The sequence below is a fragment of the Leguminivora glycinivorella genome, chromosome 16, assembly GCF_023078275.1.
Source record: "Leguminivora glycinivorella isolate SPB_JAAS2020 chromosome 16, LegGlyc_1.1, whole genome shotgun sequence".
In the NCBI taxonomy this organism is placed as follows: domain Eukaryota; kingdom Metazoa; phylum Arthropoda; class Insecta; order Lepidoptera; family Tortricidae; genus Leguminivora; species Leguminivora glycinivorella.
The window spans coordinates 15,515,073-15,540,921 of record NC_062986.1 but is presented as its reverse complement, the minus strand read 5'-3'; the positions used below and the strand labels follow the sequence as shown (position 1 = coordinate 15,540,921).

At 39.4% G+C, this 25,849-nt stretch overlaps 2 protein-coding genes across 2 annotated transcripts; one reads left to right on the top strand and one right to left on the bottom strand.

The window, feature by feature from the left end:
* Positions 1 to 6,168: 6,168 nt before the first annotated feature.
* Positions 6,169 to 16,601, bottom strand: LOC125234375 (PX domain-containing protein kinase-like protein). Its single transcript, XM_048140576.1, has 11 exons — positions 16,383 to 16,601; positions 16,097 to 16,285; positions 15,913 to 16,009; positions 15,716 to 15,822; positions 13,098 to 13,214; positions 11,362 to 11,605; positions 9,996 to 10,238; positions 9,416 to 9,633; positions 8,794 to 8,874; positions 8,363 to 8,462; positions 6,169 to 7,125 (listed from the first exon to the last, which is right to left on the bottom strand). Exons 1-11 carry the CDS (start codon positions 16,482 to 16,484, stop codon positions 6,998 to 7,000), a joined length of 1,626 nt encoding a protein of 541 aa, XP_047996533.1. The 5' UTR covers positions 16,485 to 16,601; the 3' UTR covers positions 6,169 to 6,997.
* Positions 16,602 to 17,098: 497 nt separating this feature from the next.
* Positions 17,099 to 25,573, top strand: LOC125234374 (ATP synthase subunit alpha, mitochondrial). Its single transcript, XM_048140575.1, has 10 exons — positions 17,099 to 17,253; positions 17,650 to 17,772; positions 18,165 to 18,278; positions 19,242 to 19,506; positions 20,983 to 21,207; positions 21,658 to 21,827; positions 23,512 to 23,606; positions 23,758 to 23,977; positions 24,504 to 24,671; positions 25,105 to 25,573. The coding sequence occupies exons 1-10, from the start codon at positions 17,188 to 17,190 to the stop codon at positions 25,318 to 25,320; spliced, it is 1,662 nt and encodes a 553-aa protein (XP_047996532.1). The 5' UTR covers positions 17,099 to 17,187; the 3' UTR covers positions 25,321 to 25,573.
* The last annotated feature ends 276 nt before the right edge of the window (positions 25,574 to 25,849 follow it).

Below are 25,849 nucleotides of genomic sequence, written 5' to 3'. Positions count from 1 at the left end.
ATTATAATGCGCTCAAGCGCTTAAAATATGCTTAGACGATTATAGTAGTGAATGTAATAGGCATTAATTACTCTTTGTTGGTTACTTCACAACTAATTGAAATAAACGATGACTTCTAATCAATGTTTTATTATATCGTATAATCTTATACACTTACAACAAAATATATTAAACATTTATAGTCCATCTTATATATAAACGTTAAAGCTATTACATAGATACGTTAGAGATCGTGTCATTCACTATGACGCGCAAAATCAAATTGAACCTTATAGCATAGTAATAAGAAACATGATGCGCGCCATCATGATTGACATGACCTACCTATAAATAATTTCATAATCCGAAATGAAGACTGACCAGTCGCTTATCACTTTCCATCTTACAGCTAACAATTATGATACATTTTCAGCATGTGCCGCACAGTATAATAAAGAGTACTATCGTACAGTACGACCACTCCGGCTCCCCGCTGAAAGTGACGCCCACCCCCTCTCGGTTACCTCACAGTTACCGCCTGTCAAAAACGCGAACAGATGACCTGTCATATTTCAGTCATACAAGCATAGTACGCGTTCACCTACACGAGCTTAGACTGTGTGCTAGGAACGCGCCTCTTTCATATAATTGATCGCCAGTGTCCGAGGTGTGGTAAAGGCATGCTTGCAGTATTTCTGAGACGGGCAACGAATATTAACATTATTGACCTTTTGGTCGTCGTCTTTAGTCCCAAATATCATCTAGACGCCAACATCGCGGGACACAGCTCGACAGATACATAAATGTAGTTAATACATAGAAAAGGCCTTAAAAGTTACTAGCCGTGCCCACAGCGTCAAGGCGACTATACTAGCGGTGACGGACGCAGTCCATTAGGCTTGTGTCGTTCACGAACTGTGAACTGTTAGGAATAAAATCCCATCAATGACCGAAATGAACTGAATCTTTCCGTGCTCTGAGAATCGGTCTTTGCTCATTTAGTTCAGTATAGGATCGGAGAACGCGAGCGGTTTGGATCAAGAACGAGTGTCTGACTGCGCCGACCGAGAGCGAGAGCTACTTAGCAGAGCAACATAAAAAAGTCATATTAAACTTCGGTTACTTACAACCTTTCGGCCCGGAATGTTACTATCTGTTGACTATTCATATCATTTTGACACTATTTTGTCCCATTCGTTCTGATCTTTCCGACCGCAGTGGTCACTGATCTGTCTGAACTAAATGAGCAAAAGACCTAAAAGAGCGAACTAGTTCGTGGGAGCGATTGAACGAGATCGGAGCGCTCCGATCAACGAACGAAACGGCACAAGTCTACAGTCCATTGTAGTACCTTTTACACTGAAGCAACTTTACACCTTGGCACTTTTAAGTAAGTTTTATATCGCTTGCGCCCTTTTCCATACCGTGTAAGGCCCACTTGCACCAACCACTTAACTCAGGATTAGTGGTCGTCTGTCATCTGTCGAATTCCATATAAAGTGGTGGGTTAACCCTCGGGTTAATTTTCGTTGGTGCAAGTGGCCCTAAGTATCGTTTCTGATTAGGCTGGTCCACATACAGCGAACGACGTCGCGAGACAGTAAACGTGCCTCCATCTCGGAGGCAGGTCATTCAACCGAGGAAACCTTCGTCTAATACAAAAATCAAAGACACGGAAATCAAAATTCAATAACGAGATTGTTGATTTAGATGTTACGCAAGTCTAATAAAACAATATTTTGTTCGATTACTATAAACTGCGACTAGAAACTCAATATCATTTCAAAATAATATCCAATTAATTCAGTTGAACTCCGTATTAAGGGCCGGTTTCACCAAACCGTCTGTCTCCGTAAAGCGTTCGTTAAATTTTATTCTATGGGAAGTTCCATAGGCTTCTGCTGCGTGACGATGATGTGTATGTCAAATGCGGTTGATGCAACTGGCCCTAAGTGTTAGCTGTCTTTATAAAGCATATTTAGTATCGTAACACACGTAAAGAGATCTTCAAATATGCACATCTTATACTAAAACCCGGCCCATTAATCGCCGTGCATATTGGCGGTCAAAGGGTTGAACACCTAATCCAAAATTTTTTTAGTAAATTTGAATTCCTTGAATGAAGGTTTTCTGAATTGTATTTTCCGCCAAGCGGTACCGAGTCTTTCTGACAGCCTACTTCAAAATCTCATCATCCTCCTTGCGTTATCTCGGCATTTGCCACGGCTCATGAGAGCCGGGGGTCCACTTTGACAACTAATCCCAAGATTTGGCGTAGGCACTAAGTCATACGAAAGCGATTAACATCTGACCTTCCAACCCCAAGGGTAAACTAGATCTTATTGGAATTAGTCCAGTTTCCTCACGATGTTTAACTTCACCGAAAACGCGACTGGTAGATATCAAATGACATTTCGCACATAAATTCCGAAAAACTCCGAAACGAAAGTCGCACGTACTTACCGCTAGGCTACCAGCGCTTCAAAATGAAGCATACTTCAAAATCTATATATATCATAGTGATTGGTGGGTTTTGAAGTTTTCTGTCAGAAAGAGCGAAAAAAAAACGATTCAGAAAACCCGCATTAAATACTATAAGACAGTGTAATGAATGCACCACAAAATAAAACTGAGTGTGACCTTAAAGTAATGACAAACACTTTTTTTAAGCATAAATTGAACACGTTAACTTAGTGATTCAGCACAAGTATAGTATAAACAATGTCTCAGTTGATATTCATAAAGATTTATAAAATACAATACAAGCTACCGCGTGGCACCAATTAATACTTATTCGTAAACCTTCGATCGCCCATAAAAGCCAAACGCCAACAAAATAAGCAATCTTTCTGGTAATATGGTTCAAATTTGTATAGCAAAAATGTAATATACCCGCTTTTTGGTTTGCATAAGTGACACCGGTGACACGTTAGTAAAATCGGGGTTAATTTTTAGGCTTTTTGACGCGAGTAATTACCATTGTCCATAACAAAGGACAAAGGAAGGTTTCATACAAACTACATAGGACATTTTGGGAAACCTAGTGGATCTTGCTCAGCATCATGGACTCGATCAGCCTACCAATTTTTATCCAAATCGGAGACGTGATCCAAATGTACAAACTAAACGAGAATTGCTGAGGTACAGTCAACCAATTGGAACCCTAGGCCACTCTACAACCATGTCAAAATGACAAGCAGTAAGAGATTTCTTACAGTCTGATTTAAAACGTGACATGGCTCTACAGTGGTGGCCTAGGGTTCCAATTGGTTGACTGTACCTAAAACAAGAGTAAGTTGCAAGCACAAATTGCTCGCCCTTAGAGTTGGTCAAAGGCGCCTAGCCTTCAGAGATAACATACACTAGAGAAATTTCGACGGGTACCTCGGCGGTCGGGGTGGTGTAACGGTTTTAGCACAGCCGCAGCCGCGTTAGCTGGAGACCCGGGTTCGTTTCCCGGCTTCGCCACCAGTGGGCTTGATCGGTTTTTCTTTAGTGTATGGTATCTATTTCAGTTTATAAGAGTAAGTTATTTTATTTTTTAATTACTAAACACTGTATTTAACTTATTTTCACAATCATATTGAATGCACACAAAAAGTTAGGAGGTAATGAGAAAGCAAACTGACATTTTATCACACTAGTTACTGCTCGAAAACAATGGTAATTTACTCTACAAAATTCGGTTCCAAACTTTATATACCTACCAAAATAAGGACGTAAAGTCAAAAGGCAAACTAATGAAATATATACATAGAATACTTCTGCCTTCGGTCAACTAAGGACGTTACAGTGATAATGGTAATGCCAAAGACATATACAACTCCGTATAGACAGATAAAGTCTAAGAAAAAAACGTACCTCAGTCACTGAGGCTCAGTGCCATACAGAAAAAGGTACGGTGGCCTAGATGACATTACACCTTTGGGGTACGGTCAGCTAGATGGCGCTAATATTAATATTTGACATTTTAACACATATCGAGCTAAGAATATGGACCAAATTGTCAAAACTGAGATTCAAAAGTTTTAAGCCTGTGTCAAGAGATGGCAGTCTATGGACTGTGATTACACATTTTACTTCGACAGTAACTCTCTTTAATACTCGATCCTCTTTGGTAATGCAAACAAAAAATTATAAATAGTACAACTACTTACTCATTTGTAATGTAATTTCAGAGCTGCACACATGGTAAGTAGGTAACAAAAAGGTGTCTTGTATGACTAACAAACGGATTAAACTCACACGAACACTTTGAATTTTTGATTTTATCTACAAAATCGATATTCAGTTACATAATAAATTTAAATCCATCCATCCATACTAATATTATAAATGCGAAAGTAACTCTGTCTGTCTGTCTGTTACGCTTTCCCGCTTAAACCACGCAACCCATTTTGATGAAATTTGGAACAGACAATCTTTAGACCCTGAGACAGAACATAGGCTACTTTTTATTTCGAAAAAAAAGGATGAAGGGGTTGAAAAAGAGGTTGAAAGTTTGTATGGGATTTCTTAATTTTAAAAGATAAAACCATGAAACTTTATATTTTAGCACTTGATAAGAAATCATTAAACATCTTGATAAGGTCGAACGCGATTAATTAACATTAGTGTGTCGTGCGGTGGGAAATAAACATTAACTAAAAGCGGGTAGATTATATTTATTTGTCTACCCCGAACATTTATATAAATTAATATCGGGTAGTTTTGTGTTGTTTACATCTCCGGTGACATTTTGCTGGGACGTGAGTCTTCCGCGACCACGGCCAGTGCAACCTGGCTGAAACGTTGGGAAAAAAGGTAAAAATAATGTTAATTAATCGCGTTCGACCTGTATGTGACTTTAAATATGTGTACAAAGCGTGAGAACTTAAAGTGTTATCTTGATAAGGGATAGGGATAGCGATAGCGATAGGGATAGCGATAGGGATAGCGATAGGGATAGCGATAGCGATAGCGATAGCGATAGCGATAGGGATAGAGATAGGGATACGGATACGGATACGGATACGGATACGGATACGGATACGGATACGGATAATATGGGTATCGTTAGAGGGATACGGATAATCGGTCGGCGGTCTCTTACAATAAATGTGCTCTAAGACGATCGTTGTTTGCTTGCTTGAAGATTACGTTTGCGATAAGTATAAGCAAAATGTAAAAAATTGTAAGGGATAATAGAAAAAAGTACTTTTTACCCACCGATCATAGTGTCGAAATACGGGCTATGTGGGATGTTTATAAAGATTTCCCCAGCGTATATAGAATTACCTACGCTGTGGTCGATGTGTAATATTTCTACAATCATTGCAAGCAAAAGTATTATGTGCAATCGAAATAATCGCAGATAAATATACCTACAGAGAAACCTACGGATCCAAATGAAAATCTTAATGAATACTTTTATTACGCGGGCGAAGCCGCGGGTAAAAGCTAGTTGTCTATAAATAGTATGTACGTACTGAGACATGGTTAGTAAAATTTATATTTAATTCTGAACACGCCGTGTAACACAATGTTGCCAATGTACTTTAGTGTAAGGTAGAAAGTCAAATATAAATCGCTTGTCAAGTAAAACTATCATTGCATTGATTTAATGAGGACCCATTTAATCTATTTTGGCCCACCGGTGACGTTTTTTCATTTCTTTTTTCGCCCCACTAGTTCATTCATTTGTTTATGACTTTAGTGTATGAGCTTTAGCTTGCAGTGTCGGAAGTGTTTCGTGTTTTGCATTCCTGTTGCGCCACTGGTTTAGACTAGAGCAAGTCGTAAAGTTGAATGCAGAATTAATTCATAGTGTGTGAAGTCGCAATGAACTTTAGCGGCCGTATGTGTATGATGTTGGCAATTATGTCTTGCATGAGTTGCACCGTGTGTTCACCGCGACTTGGTCTAAACAATAGGCTACTAGACTCGTATCGAATTTAGCACATCAAGTTATTGTTTTCTGTAGTATTTGACTAAAGAAATCAATATTTATAGCTTGCGGGGATTAAAAGTGCGTGATGACTTCGTATTTTTAATTAAAGATGCAGCTGTGACAGTGTCAAATATTTTTTCTAAATATACTGCCGTCATGTCATAGATATTCTATAGATAGTATAGATTAATATGGCTGATGTTGTTTTTGCCTGATCACGTAAAAGTAAACTTTAAATAATTTTTTTGCAGGTTTTTAAGTCGTAATAAAATATGGTACTATTTTTTTCGTTTAATTAGACAGTAATTAATAATATAAGACATACTTTGAAAAAGGGTCAAGTAGCCTATTGAATTCATAGTGTGTATGAGCTTTAACGGCTGAGTATTTTGGTAATAGTGTCTTGCGTCGCGTTCACTGCGGGTTTGTTCTAATGATGAATCCACAGTGTGCATGAACTGCAACAGCTGTGTGTAAATGTTTTGCACCGTGCTTTCACTGCGAGTTGACGAGTGCGAGGCCGATATAAATTAATTTAATGTGTATGAGCCTTAGCAGCCGTGTGTAAATGTTGTAATTCTGTCTTGCACCGTGTGTCCACCGCAAAATGAATTCACAGTGGGTATGTATGTTGGTAGTGTGTGTTGCGCTCTGTGTACTTCACCGAGAGTTGACGCGCGCGAGGCGGGTACGGTTCAAAAAAATGAATCCACAGTGTGTGTGATCTTTAGCGGCTGAGGTTACGTCCGCACTGACAAGCGGCCCGCTTGGAGCCTAGAACCTAGTGGCTTGCAGTCTTTCTACTTGCTAGGATACAATGTGGCCGCACTGAAGATTTTCGAGCTGGGTCGCTTAGGCGCGACGGCTGCAGTTAAAGTTTCTTCCATTGTTATCTCCGAAATTGCTTCGCCACAAAAAACAACACGTTTGGATACACGCTAAACGATTATCTTAGTGCTAAGCGCGCAATGCGGCCTTTCGCGAACATTCAAGGATGTTTGTTTTACTAAGCTACCCGCTAGATGACATGCCAGTGCGGATGTAGCCTAAGTGTAAATGCTGGTAGTGATGTCTTGCACCGTGTGTAGTTCACCGCGAGTTGACGCGCGCGAGACGGGCGCGATCGAAGCCGCAGATGGCGCTGAGCAGCGCGCCGCGCGCGTCGTTAGGGCTGCTGGCGGCGCGGGGACTCACATCCGCACCGCTCATTTCTCCCGCTACGAAAAGAAAACACTCGTACATTTTCCTCCACTCAAAGACGTATGTCGTCACTACTTTTAAAAAAGCTTGTATCTTCGTCTGTCAATGAAAAGAAAATTGTAGTAAGTATGTATGGAATGCATATAGAGTTATTGCGTTTTAACTTTGAGAATCAGCGTGAGATACGAGATTTTTTTTAAAGTAGGGACGATGTATAAGTGTGTCGCTTAACTTCAAAACTGGGTAAATCCATTCTGCTATAAGGTTGATTAACTTTCAGATCATATTATATTTTTCACATATTCAACCTTAAAGCAGAATGGATTTACCAAGGTTTGAAGTTAAGCGACACAAGTTACCTCCAAATCGTTGCCCGTGGACCCCGTGGTACTAACTGCAACACTCTTAACTAACCATCGGTAGACTTTATGCCCTTGTAATAAGGATTACAAATGTACACCAGCAAACAGTGTTGCCGATGATAACTACTGGGAAAAGTTACCACCATATTGAACCAAGAAGATTTGGTGGTAACCACAAGTCAAGTTGATGAAATATAATGCTACCAATAGCCGGGTCCACACAGAGCAAGCGAGGCATGTAGACGTGCCTCGGCCGAGGCAGTGCGCGCGTTTATCGCGGCCGTGCAACCTGCCTCGGCCCAGGCATTTCTACATAGCCCGTCAGCCACGTGAGGAAATTGCCTCGCTCTGTGTGGTGTGGACTCGGCTCATCTCTCGAAGGCTCATTTCTAATTCGTCAATCATAAAATGTAACTAGCAGGAGTAACTCGATGTTATCCAACCTATTTTATTTTATAGCTTATTCTAGCACAATACAGTACATATATTAGGAATCTTCATTTTTCGGTGACGGAAAACATCGTGAGGAAACCGGACTATTTCCAATGCCTGCTTAGTCGCTTTCGTAAAACTAGTGCCTACGCCAAATCTTGGGATTAGTTGTAACTTGTAACATGACATTATATGTAATAATTTTATTATTTTAATGGACAACTTCATGATCTTGTATCAGCATAGAATAAGTAATCCTAGCATGTAAGTACTTAGAGTATGATTTGTAACTATATTTGCATGTATTTATACTTGTAATGGCAAATAAATCATCTGAATCTGAAAGCGGACCCCAGGCTCCTATGAGCAGTGGCAAATGCCGGGATAACGCAAGGAGGAAGATGACAGTACATAATGTACATATATTAGAATTATTAAAATAAAAAGAAAGAATACTTACATATATGTGGCGGCGTAGGCGACGATGCCGTGCTAGCACTGTGCGAACGCACCGTTTCTGCTAGGGATGAAGTTGACTTCCACATGCTATCTCTTTTTCTCTGTAAGAGAAAACAACCACTATTATATAACATGAGATGCTATATTTTTAAAGACTGTTACGGCAGCAAAACATCGCATTTATAATTTAAGTTTATAGATATTTTCAGTACAGATTACGCACTAGTGCGAGAAGTGTTGTCAGGTCGAAACTTCGGAGGGCCATCTGTACTGAAAAACGTCATACGATGCACGTGCGAAAAGGAAATTCGTAACTCGTGTCGTTTTAAAAGGGATTCGGTCGTGTTTTAATTTATCGCCACTCGTTTCGAACTTCCTTTTTTACGCACTTGTATAGTAATGTACTATTCTGTAACATTAGAAATAACTCACCGCTCTTTTCTTCTGTTTCTTTAGTTCCGTTTCAGAATTGAGTATTTCCTTTATACGCACTTCTCGTTTTGCACTGCGCACCTAAAAATAAAACTCATTTTTAAGCTAAATCTGCTATTCATTGTAAAAAATCTATTGAGAGAAGATGTTACGATTTTGTATTCATGTCCAGAGCACGGATTTTTCGAAGCGTTTTTGTGTTGTCATAGGAACATCTCATTTATCTACTTCCGATAAACATTTCGTAAAAGACATTCTCGAATGCGCCTTAAAGGGACTTCGAATCTGGAGCCCATTTCTAAAAAGTGAAAGTTACAAGCGGAAGTCTCTTTCCAACTTGTCATATTAGACATTGACAACCACTTGTAAATTGTAACTTGTAGCTTCGAGAAATGGGCCACTGATCGTACGAAAAAAATGGCAAAACATATTAACGTACTAACTTCTGATCCGCTTTGAGCCGCGCTTCGACTAAGTCCAACGCCCTTCTGAGTTCCTCTTTAAGAAGAAGCTGGAATTTGAGGTGATGAGCTTCAAGCCGAGACCCGTTCAACGTGGCTCGCGTGAAGAACGGGTGCTGCAGTAGCGGCTCTAGGGCTCCTGACAACACATATTAACGTACCAACTTCTGATCCACTTTGAGACGCGCCTCGACTACGTCCAACGCTCTTCTAAGTTCGTCCTTAAGAGGAAGAGGGAACTTGAGGTGATGAGCTTCCAGCCGAGACCCGTTCAACGTGGCTCGCGTGAAGAACGGGTGCTGCAGTAGCGGTTCTAGGGCTCCTGACACGCGCGCGTTCTTACACGCCACGCTGGATATACACAGCTGGAGGACCGATTCTGAAATTATTGGGATATGGTTACTTGGTTAGGGTAGTCAAATTGTGTAAGTACTATCTTAACATCTTGCCGCCCAATGTTTAAATTTTCATATAAACAAATAAAGTAGGTGGCAATTATTTGGTGAAACTTAAGTAGTTCATGTGCTCTGCCTACCCATTTATGGGATACAGGCGTGATTGTATGTATGTAATTTCCCTGAATGACATTTTATTTATAACGAACTTACATAAGTCAGCTGAAATTCTTTAGCAAACGCTAGTTTATACAGCGCCCAAAAAAGCAGTACACAGGTACAGCAGACGAGACGCTCTTTAGATCTAGCAGATACTGCCTGTGTAAACTATTCATAAAAGACTTACCTAACTCAGCTGAGATTCCATGCGGATACTCATCACAGTAGTATCTATCTAACGGTTCAGCAAACGCCATTTCGTACAGCGTCCGTCCAAAGCAGTACACATCTACTGCTTCAGCCGACGACACTCTCTTTAGTTCTAGAAGATATGGCCGGTGTAGGCAGGCTACGCCAAGGATACTGTTCTCAATGTCCATTAGGAGGACTTTTTGGTTTTCTATTGCAATGTTCCCTGGATGGAGATGACCTGAAAGGATGATAGGTTTGAAAATATGTGACGTTATCTGGGTAAAAGGACCTTATAGGGAACGTGACTGCAGTTAAAATAAAATATTTTATACCATGCACGAAATAAAGCACCAGATAATTATAAGAAAAACATGGACCGAAGTTATTTTAAAATCCAAAATCTATTTAATAAGTCCGGTAGAAATACGAGTATATAAAGTAACTGAGTTGACCATGACGACGCAAGTCGTTCAAATTCGTTTTGACACTTCTTAAAAATAAGCTGATTTGACTAGGAGGCAAGTAGCCTATTTTCGATGCCGCTTATGTCCCGCGACGTCGTATTTGTACACGAACATCGCTCATAATCATAACTCCGTAAACGCCATCGAAAATAAGGTCCCTTTACCCAGATAATGTCACATAATAGGATTTAGCATAGCTGCGAGTTTTAGGTATCCGGGTCCATACAGAGCGAGACTTCGCGAGGCGATTTTCCTCGCGCGGCAAACGTGCTATGTAGACGTGCCTCGGATTGGCAGCGCGCTCTGTGTAGATCTGGCTGTTATATGATCTTTCCTTCCCAACAAAAGACATACAGGGGTTATTAAACGTATTAATCCCCATTAAGATACAGGTATTACGACAAATTGATGTCTATAAATTTCTGTCTGTCTGTGGCACCTTCCAAACGGATATTTTAGTATTTTCTAAAGTGACCCAACAATGTATCGTAAATTCAATGTTTTCATTGGGGTAGGTAATTCAATTTGCGATTTACAGGCGTTTTTGAACGATTACATATAAAATTACAAGCCGGATATGAAATGAAATATTGAAATGAAATATTTATTTTTTCCAAGTAGGCATATTACAATGCGCTTATGAACGTCAAATAAAGCTACGCCGGCTCTAACCCTACGCCTCAGCCTCGAGAAGATTTCAGTCCCCCCTCAGTTGGAGGGGGGTATCCACTATGGGACCGGCAAGAAACTCGGCGGGCCACTTCTTTTCAAAACATTACATCTTATAATTAACATGCATTAAAAAACGAGATACAATTTAATCAGCAAAAGTATTCATAAAAAAAAAGAAATATTAAATTAACAGACTAGATATAAAAAGTTAAGCATAATACACACCGTGCGGTAATCCCTTATCATGTAAAAACTTCAACGCCTGGAGCACTTGATATCCATAATGCGCTATTTGCCCTTCAGTCAGCGGCTTCCTCACTTTAGGGTTCCCATATTTGGCTAGATAGTTCCTCGTGTATTCGGTCCCGTATAGAATATCTCTAAGGCTCCCGGTTTCATGTATCCTTCGTACTACATACGCCCCTGATTCTAGACTATGAATTGCTAATATTTTATCTATATGTGGATGCTGCAATTAAAAGTACATACGTTTGTTAGTTATCATATCAATATTCATTAATTATTTTTATGCATTCATTTAATTTATCATCGGTATAAAGTCGAGTTTTTTACGCGTTACAGACTAACGCGAACAAAATAGTAGATTACATACGGGCTACGCCAGTAAAGTAAGAAATGTTACTTTTTTAACCCCCGACGCAACGGGGTGTTATAAGTTTGACGTGTCTGTCTGTCTGTGTGTGTGTCTGTCTGTGGCATCGTAGCTCCCGAACGGATGACCCGATTTCGATTTAGTTTTTTTTGTTTGAAAGCTGAGTTAGTCAGGAGTGTTTTAGCCATGTTTAGGAAAATCGGTCCACTATGTCGCGGTCGGGGGTTTTTTCAAAATGTTAATTTTGTGGTTAGGTTATTATTTACTGGCCAAGGTGTGTAAACTATTTTTCTGTTCGACGGAGCCGGAAAGCGGTAACTTTCTTTAGCGCAGCGGCCTGAAATTTGACACTTTCCGACCGGTAATATTATGAGCATAAAAGCGTGTCAAGATCAAGAAATGTGGTTCACATAGGTAACATGTAAACGTATTCGACTGTAAAAACAAAATAGGATGTAAGAATCCATACTAATATTATAAATGAGAAAGTGTGTGTGTCTGTTTGTTTGTCCGTCTTTCACGGCAAAACGGAGCGACGAAATGACGTGATTTTTTAAGTGGAGGTAGTTGAAGGGATGGAGTGACATAGGGCTACTTTTTGTCTCTTTCTAACCCCCCACTTCCCTAAAATAGTGGGTGAAAGTTTGTATGGAGCATTCCGCATTTTTCGAATTTAACGCGAGCGAAGCCGCGGGCAAAAGCTAGTGTGTTATAATCGGGTAAAGTAGCTTTAGGTAGTTAGCATGTTCCGTAACAGTAATATGAAAGTTCATCCAAAACCATTCACCTGCCTATTACAATCACGCTCGAGTTACTAGAAGCACCTATCACCTATTGATTCAGACAGTACATAATTACAATTTCATTCGAGGGACTTAATCCTTAAGGTGATGGCGCTTACGATACATATAGTGAAATGTATTTACTTTGTATTGTATACATAGCAGTGGCGGCTGGTGAACATTTCTGCTAGGCAACACTGAGCAAAAATAAACCTACCTTAACATTAGGTACTTTACTAGTAATCCATTTTAGGCAAGCCGGTGGGAATCGGCTTGTATGGACCAGCCGCTGCTGATACATAGTACGATTACCGATCGGATATACGTCTCAACAGAGTTTGAGCGTTTGAGCCTTAGCATAGTAAGTTCAAATCAAACGTTGCTGGCAAAATTAATATCAATAACAACAACTTAATCTCCTATAACTTTGTGTTAGACTGTCTTATTTTTAGCAATAACACTCAGCAACCTTATTCAGGTCTGCCAACCTTACTCAACAGCAAGAACAAAATACTAGAACTTAGTGTTATTTGGGTGTGATACGTAGGAAAAAATAAAATACTTACATTTACACCTTTTATACTCTTAAAAGCTGCTTGCAGATCCTTATCACTTAAATACCTATCCTGCCCGTAGTTCTGCCAAGACAGCAGACAATTTGTTCTGGTCTCCGAGTCCGTCACCTGAGAACAATGAAGGTAACAGGACGTTGCAATATTATGGCATTAGGTAGGAAGGGACAGGCTGTGCATAAGATACGGGTATGACAGAGAGCGATGGAGCGCACCATGCTCGGCATTAAACTTCAAGATCGAGTGAGGATACTTCGAGATCCGACGCCGCACCAAGGTGCGGGACGTGGGTGACGTCATTTCCAAACTCAAATGGAATTAGGTGGGACATGTTGCCAGGCAGAGTGATGTTGACCGAATGGTGGCCGCTATCGGATGTAAGAAGCGCCTGGCATCCGTTGGCTCGTTGGGTGGACGACATTCGAAAAACTGAGGGGCACTTCTGGATGAGATTAGCCCAGGACCGGGATAAGTGGCGTACACGAAGGGAGGCCTATGCCCAGCAGTGGGCGATTAACGGCTGAAATGATGATGATGACGAACAGGACATTAAACTGACAAGAAAGTAGTCAACACATTTATCTTTGGTAGATAACTGTTATTTTAAATATTTTTGCAGTGATTCATAACAAAGATAATGGTTAGTTATGAAAAATATATTTTTTATACTATCATAAAAAGGTATTCACTATACTGCATTTAATCAATGCATAACATTTTCATATGTCATTGATTAAATTCAAGAGGGCTTTTTTGACTCCATCGCCTCACAGTTTCAACATGTATGTCTATCTGTCTCTCTGTGGCTTTCCTCTTTGATGGTTAGTACTAGAAAGCTGAAATTTGGCAAAAATGTATAAATCAGTCACGTCAATAAATTCGTCAAATAAATAAGGTAAGGTAGGGTAAAATTAAACTGATTTTAGGGTTCTGTATGTGAAAATGAAAATCGAAACCCTTATAGGAACTGACTCCCTGATTGGCAACAGACAGGTTTTCTAACATTTACACCACCACGTGACCCCCCCCCCCCTGGGGCCTGGGCCTTTACCACGTGACCCTCCCCTGGGCACGAAGCTGGATCCGCGCTTGAGTAGGTAGTGCCTTATGCAATAGACATAAGGTGTAATTTTATATGAAATACCACATTTGTCCCTGTTTTTTTTTTGGTAAGAACAGAAAAACCGGCCAAGAGCGTGTCGGGCCACGCTCAGTGTAGGGTTCCGTAGTTTTCCGTATTTTTCTCAAAAACTACTAAACCTATGAAATTCAAAACAATTTTCCTAGAAAGTCTTTATAAAGTTCTACTTTTGTGATTTTTCATATTTTTTAAACATATGGTTCAGAAGTTAGAGGGGGGGGACGCACTTTTTTTTCCTTTAGGAGCGATTATTTCCGAAAATATTAATATTATCAAAAAACGATCTTAGTAAACCCTTATTCATTTTTAAATACCTATCCAACGATATATCACACGTTGGGATTGGAATGGAAAAAAAAAATCCGCCCCCACTTTACATGTAGGGGGGGTACCCTAATAAAACATTTTTTTTCCATTTTTTATTTTTGCACTTGGCGTGATTGATATACATATTGGTACCAAATTTCAGCTTTCTAGTGCTAACCGTTACTGAGATTATCCGCGGACGGACAGACGGACGGACGGACAAACTATAAGGGTTCCTAGTTGACTACGGAACCCTAAAAAGGGCATACATTCTTAGAAGTGAACACAGCATGACTCATTTTAAAAATCACTTGTTAGTATTCAGATTTATCTATTTTCTGATGAATGTTACAGAACAGAAAATTATAATTAGCCAAACTAGAATAGATTAGGAGCAGTAAGCCAACCACTATTTGTGTGGGTGTAAGCTTATTATGTCTTCAGTTCTCACAACTACTCATTCATAGGATACTAAAAATAAATATAAAAGTCAAATGGTTTGACAATCCACTAAATAAAATAAAATAGGTTTTTTTATTGTGTCCTTGATTTGTAAAATGATCCTTTTTAAGTTTTGTAGTTTGCCTATTTTATGTTTATGAGCAATAACACCACAGTGTCACAGAAAAAAACATATTATACTATAATAAAAGAGTTATCATAGTACAGTGTGTAACCAACAAGTGGGATTTTCTTAAAGGAATTTAATCTTACATAGTTATTTAACTTAACCATGCCCTTAATTTAATTAATAATTAAAAATAATCACTTAATATAAACTTTCTAACAAAAACTTTTTTGCCAGCAATGACAGCAATGTACAGCACACACACTTATCAACTGAGGGTAATGACAGCTCACAAGTATGAGTGAGTAATGACAATTAAGAAGTGCATGCATTATATTGAATGTTGGGATTTCAGAAAATTTATATTTTAGTTAATTTAAATAACTGTCCTATGATTTGTTGATATGCGCAAATAATTGCTGATTGATTGTATTATTATTCGTTTTAATAAATGCCTGGGTGGTGATAACCTACTGTATAATTACCACAAAAATACTCACAGCTAATTATGTATATTTAAAATTAATTCATGACAAATTTTATTACAGCCATAATTAGACAGGCTTCAATTCAAATTACTTATGTTCTAGAACTCACCAAAAAATAGTGTTTCCTAACTCTCCAACCAATAGCAGCCAGAGGACCCTTCAACTCAAACTGTCCGTCTCCCCGCAGGGCTATTGACACTGTTTGCAATGCTTGCTCTGAAAAGCAACAATTACAGGAAATACAACATGTTTTATTTAAACCATAAACATGTGTTGAATAACACTTATAAAAAAGAAAATAGTTACCTGCAATATTTAATAAATAATTATTTGGATCCAAAAAGCTTCTCACTGGTAATGATAAGGCTAGAATTAGATGCTTCAGTACTGCATTAATGTATTCCTGAAAATATATGTTTCATTAGCTGCTTCGCTACCTTATTGCGCCACTCATTTGCACTAAGGTGATGTGTATTGTGTGTGATATTACCTGCAAGGCTACTTGTCTTTCTGCAATAAAAGATGGTTGCATGTTCCCAATAAGTTTCTTTGGTGGCAATGGCAAGTCAATGTTAGCTTGCTGCAGGACCGAATGCAGCGCTGCGAAGTCCCTGTAGCGACGAGACACCGTCCATTTGATCTCTTTACTAGGACCCCTTTGCACTTGCAATCTGTATTCCTATAAATATAATTTGGAATTCAGGCAGTATGTTTACAAGACAATCACCAATCTGACTCAACAAACCGTGAAATAATTCGCAACGAATATTACTTACAGTGTGCTTGTTGATATTTTGTGCATTTTCTATGATACAAATAAGTTTTTCTGTGTCATCTAATATAACTTTGGAATGAGACTCTTTCTCAAATATAGCCATCACATCTAAAGTAATAAGAATTCATTGGTTTCGATTTACATTATACAAGAATAACAAATTTATTGTTACCACTGGAAAAACATTTAAAAATACTAAAAACTGGGCGATTTCGTTTGACAGCTAACAAAATTATCAAGACACATGACGTTTATTATTTTTTTCTTTTCATCTCTACTTTTGGCAATGGTCAACCCCTTATCAGTTTGAAAAGTTCTAAAAAAATGCTTCTTTTTTATGTTAGTGTTAATTTGTAATTAAAATAGGAATTATATTAGTTATACATAATTCAGTATTAAATTAACTTTAAGATTACATTATATTAGCCTCTCAAAAATCCTCTTCAAATCAATATCCGCTTTGCGGTGCGTTCTGAAAGTTTTAGATATTGGTTTTAGTACGATTTTGAACCGTATATAAATGTAAAGTCTCTTATAAAAACAAAGAAGGTTTTTAATATATATAATTTAATGTAAATTCTTCTAATCATATCAATATTTTTCAATATTGATTACAATTTACCTTTTTTTTTTCTTAAAAACAACTTTAGTAGCTATAATGTATTTAGTTTCTAACCGACCTACATTTTCATGGACAGACCACAGACAAGGATCGATTATGTCATTTCCGGCTTAGCACCAACGAAGAAACGAGCGGAGAACCACACGGCCCTTCCTTCCACCAGTGTTATAAGAATTTGTGAAAAATGTCGCTGATCTCCGCTCGTTTGGCCTCCTCGGTGGCCAGGCGTATCCCAAATGCCGCGACACAGGTATGCGTTGTAACGTTACTTAAAATTCTTGATTTTGATCTATCCTAGTGTCCTAACCGGTGATATGATAGCCTACGATATAACTTGGCAAATCACATGAATTGCCTTTTGCAACTAATTATCTCAGTATAAATGCTGTTTTAGTTCGACAGTGTATTGATATTGTTCATAATCATACACAATTTGTGTGTAATATGATGATAATTTTCGCGTATGATTCGTGTTATGTAACAGAGGGCGATACTGCAGGACGTCGGTATTTTACTGGAAATGTCAATGGACAGTGCATATCTAATTAGTGGATCGTTGAAATGGACGACCGCAACCCGCATAATAGTGTTAAGAAGTGCCTTATGAGTGAATCGATAACTGATAGTTTGGTTATGGCTGCGGCAGGTTTCGAAGGTCGCCGTCCCCGCCGTGTCCGTGGCGGCGCGCAAGCTTCATGTCTCGTGCACGCAGCGGGCTGCCGAAATCTCCACCATCCTGGAGGAGAGAATCCTCGGTGCTGCACCTAAGGTGAGTGATTACATAAACTAAAGAGGTTAAGATAACTAGAGTTTGCTCAATGTCGAATTTTGTTCGTATTTTCAGTTACAAAATAATGGAAAATTTTGGGTTTTCAAACTCAATTTTTTTTATATGGTTACTAGGTCAGATATGTCATTGATATTGATATAAAGTCAATCAGCTGATTTTGTGTTCAGTACAATGTTACATACAAATAGAGGTACTCTACCTTTTATATCAAAAAGAATTTAGTTCTTATCTCTTTGGGTTAAGGTTCAAAATACTTCATTACTATTTTGTAGTCAATCCACTTGTGAATAATATATTGGAGCTATCTTCAAGATGGTTCAAAAACATTTTACAAGTGAATATATTGAATGACAGGGTTATGTTATTTCCAGGCCGATTTGGAAGAGACTGGCCGTGTGCTGAGCATCGGTGACGGTATCGCCCGTGTGTATGGCCTCAAGAACATCCAGGCAGAGGAGATGGTGGAATTCTCCTCTGGTCTTAAGGTTGGTATAACATTTTAAAATAGATTTTAAGATGGACATTTTGATAATAGTTGATAGTATATCCATTTTTGTTGGGTAACAGAATATAAGAAATAATTGAAGAGTCATAACATTAATCTAAGATTGTAAGGAAAAATTACACTGGAACCGTTTTGAGGGGTATAGACCCTCTACCATATTCTTCCTCTTGTCTTGTTTATTGTGACTTGTGTTGTTTTGGGCCTCCCATATCCCATTAAAAAAAGGAAAAAAAATAAAATATCATTTATTTCAGACCTTGAGCCCATATTAAAATACAACAAATAAAATGAAATGTAAAATAAAAATAAATTAGATGCAAAATCAGTTTAAAAATAGACTAGACAAGCACATCACATCTACAACTCGGCTATGATTACTGTCACAATGATCACTGGATACAGGCTATATCAGTTCTTTAACTGCCTGCCTGCTTATTAAATAATAATAATAATAAAATGCCATTGCCCCCATGGAGATTTCCTATTTTTTTTTTTTTCAATTTTCAGTTACATATAATAAAAATGCTAAATCACCGACATATAAATAAACACATTGTTAATTAACTTTATGCATTAAACAATTATTTTTACCTAAATAAAGATTTTTTGTTGCCAAATGAAATAACTTGGGACAATGCCAGAAATTTCAGTCATGCAATCAATATGAAAGGAAAAAAATTGCTCAATCAATGAATAAAAGAAATAACTACATGACATAGCCCATACTCAAGAAAAGTAGGTTTTGATTTTTTGTGACTCAAACTCACAAATTCAGGACTACAAATTCAAAACTTGTATAGTTCTGAATTTTTAAGTTACTAAAAACTTATGAATATTCCCTTCATCATCTAATAAACTTTAGCATGCCAGCTTTCCTCAACTTGACGCCGCCTAATTTTGCGTGACGAACCTTCTAATTACTAAAATAGCAACCACTCCCCAGGGTATGGCCCTCAACTTGGAGCCCGACAACGTGGGTGTTGTCGTGTTCGGTAACGACAAGCTGATCAAGGAGGGCGACATCGTGAAGCGTACCGGCGCCATCGTGGACGTGCCCGTCGGCGAGCAGCTGCTGGGCCGCGTCGTGGACGCCCTGGGCAACGCCATCGACGGCAAGGGCGCCATCGACACTAAGAACCGCCAGCGAGTCGGTATCAAGGCCCCCGGTATCATCCCGCGTGTGTCTGTGCGCGAGCCTATGCAGACTGGTAAGTGTTACAAATGGACATGGTATTCACTAGAATCACAGATTTCATTGCATTATATTAAAATATCTGGGCAACAGAGCTTCGCTCGGTTTTAACTTCGTATCCTTGACATGTGTCGCCATCTAGTTCAAAAATGAATAGTACCTACATCGAGCGAAAGAATTAGCCTTAACAACACCACTACTCCACACGATGGCGCGCATTTCGAGACAAAAACTCAAATAGTGTATTTCGAGAGCCTTGACTCATCTAGTGTTTGCAATAAATAGTACTTACATCGACCTTTAATTCTGTCTTAACAGTACAACTACTGCACACGAGATGGCGCGCGAAGAAAAACGCATGAAAACTCGAAAATTCGCGTTTTCCGGGACCTAAGGATAAGTTAGACCGATTTTTCACCCCCAAAAACCCCCACATAACAAATTTCTGCGAAATCGTTAGAGCGGTTTCCGAGATCGTCAGTGTAAATAAATATATATATAAATAAATAAATAAATATTCACAATTGTGTCTTAAAAGTGCAAGATAAAGTCAAAAATGTAACTTTATTAAATAGTTACGAGGATGAGGGTTCAAAACGTCTTTATACTCTTTATAATAGACATGCAGTGTGTACGGAATTCTTATCTCTGATATAAGGATTGAGGTTCAAATAATAAATAATTTGAGGTTAAATAAGCCTTTAGCTGTTACATTGTAATCATACAGAATTACAACTATAGCAGTGATTCTGTTACCAGAACAACAGCAGAACTAAGAGTTATCTTAGTATATCATGTTACATAATACATATACTATAGCACCTGCTAACCTGTTCTGTCTAAGGCAGCGTTCCCACTTATGCGTCGCGTGTCTCGGGGCGCGCAAAGGGCGTCCGCGCCACGCCACCTGAGTGTAATTCAAAAAGCGTCTCCTCAGTACATTTTGTATAGGAAGGACGTAAGGCGCGCCACGCCACCTGGGGCGCGTCTTACGTCTTTCCTATACAAAATGTACTGAGGAGGCGTTTTTTGAATTACACTGAAGCGGCGTGGCGCGGACGCCCGTTGCGCGCCCCGAGACACGCGACGCTCTGGTGTGGCCGGTCACTAAAATAGTTCAACATTATTGATTTTCAATCCAGACAGTTATGAAATGCAACTGAAGATGCTTCCGCTGCAAACTGCATATACATCTAAATTTCATAACTAGCCTTTTTTGTATGATGTACCTGAAACTACTTCTTAAGGCCAATTAACAGTCTTACCAAATTACAATCTTACTGATACAAATATCTCAACATTCATGCATTTCGATTAGGTTCACAACAACGCGCCATACACAAATTACACAATAGATCAATGTAAACCTACATCTATACATAAAGTTACACAGGGCAAGGGACGTGCAAACAGATTGTTTTGTAGAATTAAAAACTTACACCGCGGCCCTGAATGGCTTACTTGACTAATAAAATAACACTTTAAATTCCAGGCATCAAGGCCGTAGACTCCCTCGTGCCCATCGGCCGTGGGCAGCGCGAGCTGATCATCGGCGACCGTCAGACCGGCAAGACTGCGCTGGCCATCGACACCATCATCAACCAGCAGCGCTTCAACAAGGGCGAGGACGAGAAGAAGAAGCTCTACTGCATCTACGTCGCCATCGGACAGAAGAGGTCCACCGTGGCTCAGATTGTCAAGCGTTTGACTGATGCTGGTAAGGATAATGTTAAAATTCATAACTCTTTGATTTTTGGATTACCTTTTTCTCTGTTTGTGCACCTCAAACTGATTAACTGTTATAAGATATAGCAATGACTCTTAATTATGATTGATTTGTGTATTCAAAGTATTATTTAAAGTTACATATTTTGATACAGATTTGGTCAGATTAATGAATACAAAGGTTTACTGTTTACTCTTCATTCTTTTGTAATGCTTATGGATTCAATTTGGTAGCTCTAGTTACCTGACAGCTGGTAATCCTTCATTTTACTTGACAATACATAGAGGCCATTGAAAATTTTAGAGCAATTGAGTGGTTAAAGTGTGTAAATAGAATGATTTGGCGCAAATCAAAGTTTATTTCTGAACATTCCTTTAAAATTCAAAATAAAGATTGTTACTTTTTGTATCGCGTGTGGTGTAACAAATATGTTGTACTCAGGTGCCATCAACTACACCATCATCGTGTCGGCGACGGCGTCGGACGCGGCCCCGCTGCAGTACCTGGCGCCCTACTCGGGCTGCGCCATGGGCGAGTTCTTCCGCGACAACGGCAAGCACGCGCTCATCATCTACGACGATCTGTCCAAGCAGGCCGTGGCCTACCGCCAGGTAACAACACCACACCAATATTGACTACATCAAATACAATACATGTGTCACGTCTTTTTTACCCTGCCTTTAAAATTTTTACTAGAAAATATATGTAAACAAATCGGGTTTTATAAAACTGTAAAAACCAGCCCCTATGTATTTATTAAAAAACACTCAACGTGTAGACATTTCGTAATCAACGTTATATTGGTGGAGGGGCACAGATCAATACAACAAGATGGCCCTTACAGGGCGACTCGCGGTCACCAAGCTTACGACAAATCAGGTTTATAAAAGTTTGAACGCGTGCGACACCGATCAGTAGCGCCCAAGTATACGACCCGCTAACAGTGTCCGTGTCCGCTCGGGAAAAAATCTTAAATAATCAATTTTGGTTGCAAACAATGGTCTCTTACAGCATAAAGTGGTGTGGCAAGTCTTCTAACACTTCTACATGTAAAAAAGATGGAACAACATTCCACAGTTAAGTCAAATTAATTATTTTGTTGAATATTGTTTATTGTCCGCGGAGTTCATTTATACTGGTCAATATGGTTGTGCTGAGCGGCGCCGAGGCGCGTCCATCCCTCTTTACCGAATTAACAATGATATGCTATCCCTTTCACGTAAACGACTAGGCATGGGGCCATGTTAGTTTATGTCTGTTGCGGGAACTTCGTACTGCCGTTCGTACCATGTGCTACCATTTTATGAAATATAAAAGAAAGCAGATTTGTAATAGTGAATAATTATCTAGAATCTGTAGAGTCTGTAGTGGTATTTAGTTCATTGATTAGTTTAGAATATTTAGTTGGTTATTTAACTTAGTAAACGTAAGTAAAAATGCACAGTTTAGTTATTAGTTACTAGAATGATTTTTATTGAGATGCTATCACAATTATCATCCTCCTTGCGTTATCCCGGCATCGGCATTCGCCACGGCTCATGGGAGCCCGGGGTCCGCTTTGGAAACTACTACCAAGATTTGGCGTAGGCACTAGTTTTATGAAAGCGACTGCCATCTGACCTTCCAACCCGAAGGGTAACTAGGCCTTATTATAATTTAATTATAATATTATATTTTGTTGCAAAACAAATTCACCACAGTACTGGTACCGGTACCATTGTCTATAATAGACATGTCCCATTCCCATCCCTACTGCTAATCATAAAGGCGCGCCATTATTTGAAACGACCAATGGCAGCACCATGCGCGCCCGCCTCACCCCGCAAGGATTGGTGATTTGCGTCTCGAACAATATCGCTTGCATTTGGCTTCTAGTGGGGTGTTCTGTGTGGAGGGGTCAATTTCTTCAAATAGTTTCGATGAGTCGACGTCGTCAAAACGACAATCGTTGACGCTAGACGTCGATCGAAACGTAGTCTGGCTTTGTCACGCCAATACGGATGAGAAATATAGATAGCTGGCTATGATAAATTGTGTCGCTTAACTTCAAAACTGGGTAAATCCATTCTGCTATAAGGTTGATTCTTTCAGATCATATTATATTTTTATCATAAAGCAGAATGGATTTACCCAGGTTTGAAGTTAAGCGACACAATTATCGTAAGCGTTTGCGCATTTGGCCACTTACCCAGGTACAAGGGTCATCAAGTACACAATTTTTTGGTACATTTAAAATATTTGTGAGTTTTGTTGAACTTTTCGAAAGTATTTTACATAGTGAATATTTTCGTGCAGATGTCTCTGCTGCTGCGTCGTCCCCCCGGTCGTGAGGCCTACCCCGGTGATGTGTTCTACCTCCACTCCCGTCTGCTCGAGCGTGCCGCTAAGATGTAAGTACACACTCTTCTCCTCAACTCATGCTGAAAACATTGATGCACAAAACATCGATTACCAACTTGAAACAAGCATTTTTAAACCTAAAAAATATTTAGGAAAGCTGAAATTTTGTATTTATAATATACCAACGTTTGAATTTCCCAGGTCCGACAAGATGGGTGGTGGTTCCCTGACCGCTCTGCCCGTCATCGAGACCCAGGCCGGAGATGTGTCCGCTTACATTCCCACCAACGTGATCTCCATCACGGACGGCCAGATCTTCTTGGAGACCGAGCTGTTCTACAAGGGCATCCGGCCCGCCATCAACGTCGGTCTGTCCGTGTCCCGCGTCGGATCCGCCGCCCAGACCAAGGCCATGAAGCAGGTCAGCTTGCATACACACTTCTATTACTTTACATGATAATCATGATATCTATCAGTTTTAGATAAAATTATGTACAGACTCTAATGAGTTATAATTACTATCAAAATAACTTGTTAAATTAAGGACTAAGTAAAGCTGAATTTACACTTGCATGTTTTGAAAATAAAGGTACATGCAAGAAAGTGACGCAGATATTTGCCACTCACTCATACCCATAGTTGCGTCTCAAAACTTGCAATAGGTGTAATTTCAGCTTTCGTTTCATATATTATATTTGCAGAATAGATAGCTTAATTTATTTAAACTATAACCGGCATAGAAGCAACAATTTCATTATTATTCTACCAGCCAACCAACACACTGAAGATTTCGTTTTGAAGAAGACTCGTTTGTTTCTTAAACTCCGCAAAGTTATGTATTAAAATCCTTTGATCATACATAACTGGTCAACCAGAAATTACGCTATAAAACTATTTCAACTGCACGGAAATCGTCACAAAAGTAAGTTTCTCTCTTTCTCCCACAGGTGGCCGGCTCCATGAAGCTGGAGTTGGCTCAGTACCGTGAGGTGGCCGCCTTCGCTCAGTTCGGCTCCGACCTGGACGCCGCCACGCAGCAGCTGCTCAACCGCGGCATGCGCCTCACCGAGCTGCTCAAGCAGGGCCAGTACGTGCCCATGGCTATCGAGGAGCAGGTAATGTCGCATGCAAACTGTCTTTCGTTTACTGAACTGCTAATTCCTTGGTTTTTAAAAACTCAGAAACACAAAGTGGAGGCTGGTTCAGTTCCAACTCTAGATCCGTCTGGAAGCGTTATGGTGCTTCCACACTGGCTGTTAAAAATAAATAAATAAATATTATAGGACATTATTACACAGATTGACTGAGTAAGTGAGTGAGTGAGATTGAAAAATGTTATATATGTTTGTGTGACAGGGACAGCGCGATGGCATTGACGCTGTCCTCGTCACAGTGATATATAACATTTATATTCTTGGTATTTAAAAAAATGGAGAAAAATTTTAAACTACATACATATTCCTAGTCTCCAGTCATCATCATCACAGATAATTAAACGAAACTGTTGTATCTAGAATCATTAGTTAATTAGTTACTTTTACACCGCAGGTCGCCATCATCTACTGCGGTGTCCGCGGCCACCTGGACAAGCTGGACCCCACCAAGATCACCGCCTTCGAGAAGGAGTTCACCGCGCACATCAAGACCAGCCACCAGGGCCTGCTGTCCACCATCGCCAAGGACGGCCAGATCACGCCCGAGTCCGACGCTCAGCTCAAGAAGATCGTCACCGACTTCCTGGCTACCTTCACCCAGTCGTCTTAAACTAGCCTAATATTCATAACCCGCGGTTGTACTGCGGTACAAGAAATCGGCTGACTCGCAGTACAACCGCGAGCTCGCGGCCGCCTACGGAAGCAAACCGGCGTCGAGCGTGCGTGCTTCCGTCGGCAGCACACGTAGTTTAACATTCGTATGGACTGTATTGTATGTGAATACGAATCATGGAATGTATTTATCTCTCGCAATGTCAGGAGCAGGAGTATTGGTTATATAAAAATATACGTCTTTAAAAATTTGTGGGTGTTTATTTCATTTCATTTATTTTGCAATGTGTGTTACAAAGGTCTTAATAAGTATACATGTGAAAAGTTTCAACACACCCTGTGAACCTATTGCAATATATCTAAAACTAGATTTAAAGTTAATATTTCTACACACGAATGTCATTTCAGTTAAAGTTAATTTTAAGTTAGTAAATAATACAATTCAATTTAGCCTTAATAAATAATTGATAAATCGTTTATTTCTCGTATACAAAATTCATGTGGATGTTTTAACCCTTAAATGCATA

Excerpts from the sequence above, each read along its gene's own strand:
- LOC125234375 (XM_048140576.1), bottom strand. The coding sequence starts at position 16,484 with ATGGCTATATTTGAGAAAGAGTCTCATTCCAAAGTTATATTAGATGAC. Across the intron at positions 16,286-16,382 it reads AAAATATCAACAAGCACACT|GAATACAGATTGCAAGTGCA; the intron begins GTAAGTAATATT and ends TTATATTTATAG. Across the intron at positions 16,010-16,096 it reads AAAGACAAGTAGCCTTGCAG|GAATACATTAATGCAGTACT; the intron begins GTAATATCACAC and ends ATATATTTTCAG.
- LOC125234374 (XM_048140575.1), top strand. The coding sequence starts at position 17,188 with ATGTCGCTGATCTCCGCTCGTTTGGCCTCCTCGGTGGCCAGGCGTATC. Across the intron at positions 18,279-19,241 it reads AATTCTCCTCTGGTCTTAAG|GGTATGGCCCTCAACTTGGA; the intron begins GTTGGTATAACA and ends ACCACTCCCCAG. Across the intron at positions 19,507-20,982 it reads GCGCGAGCCTATGCAGACTG|GCATCAAGGCCGTAGACTCC; the intron begins GTAAGTGTTACA and ends TTTAAATTCCAG.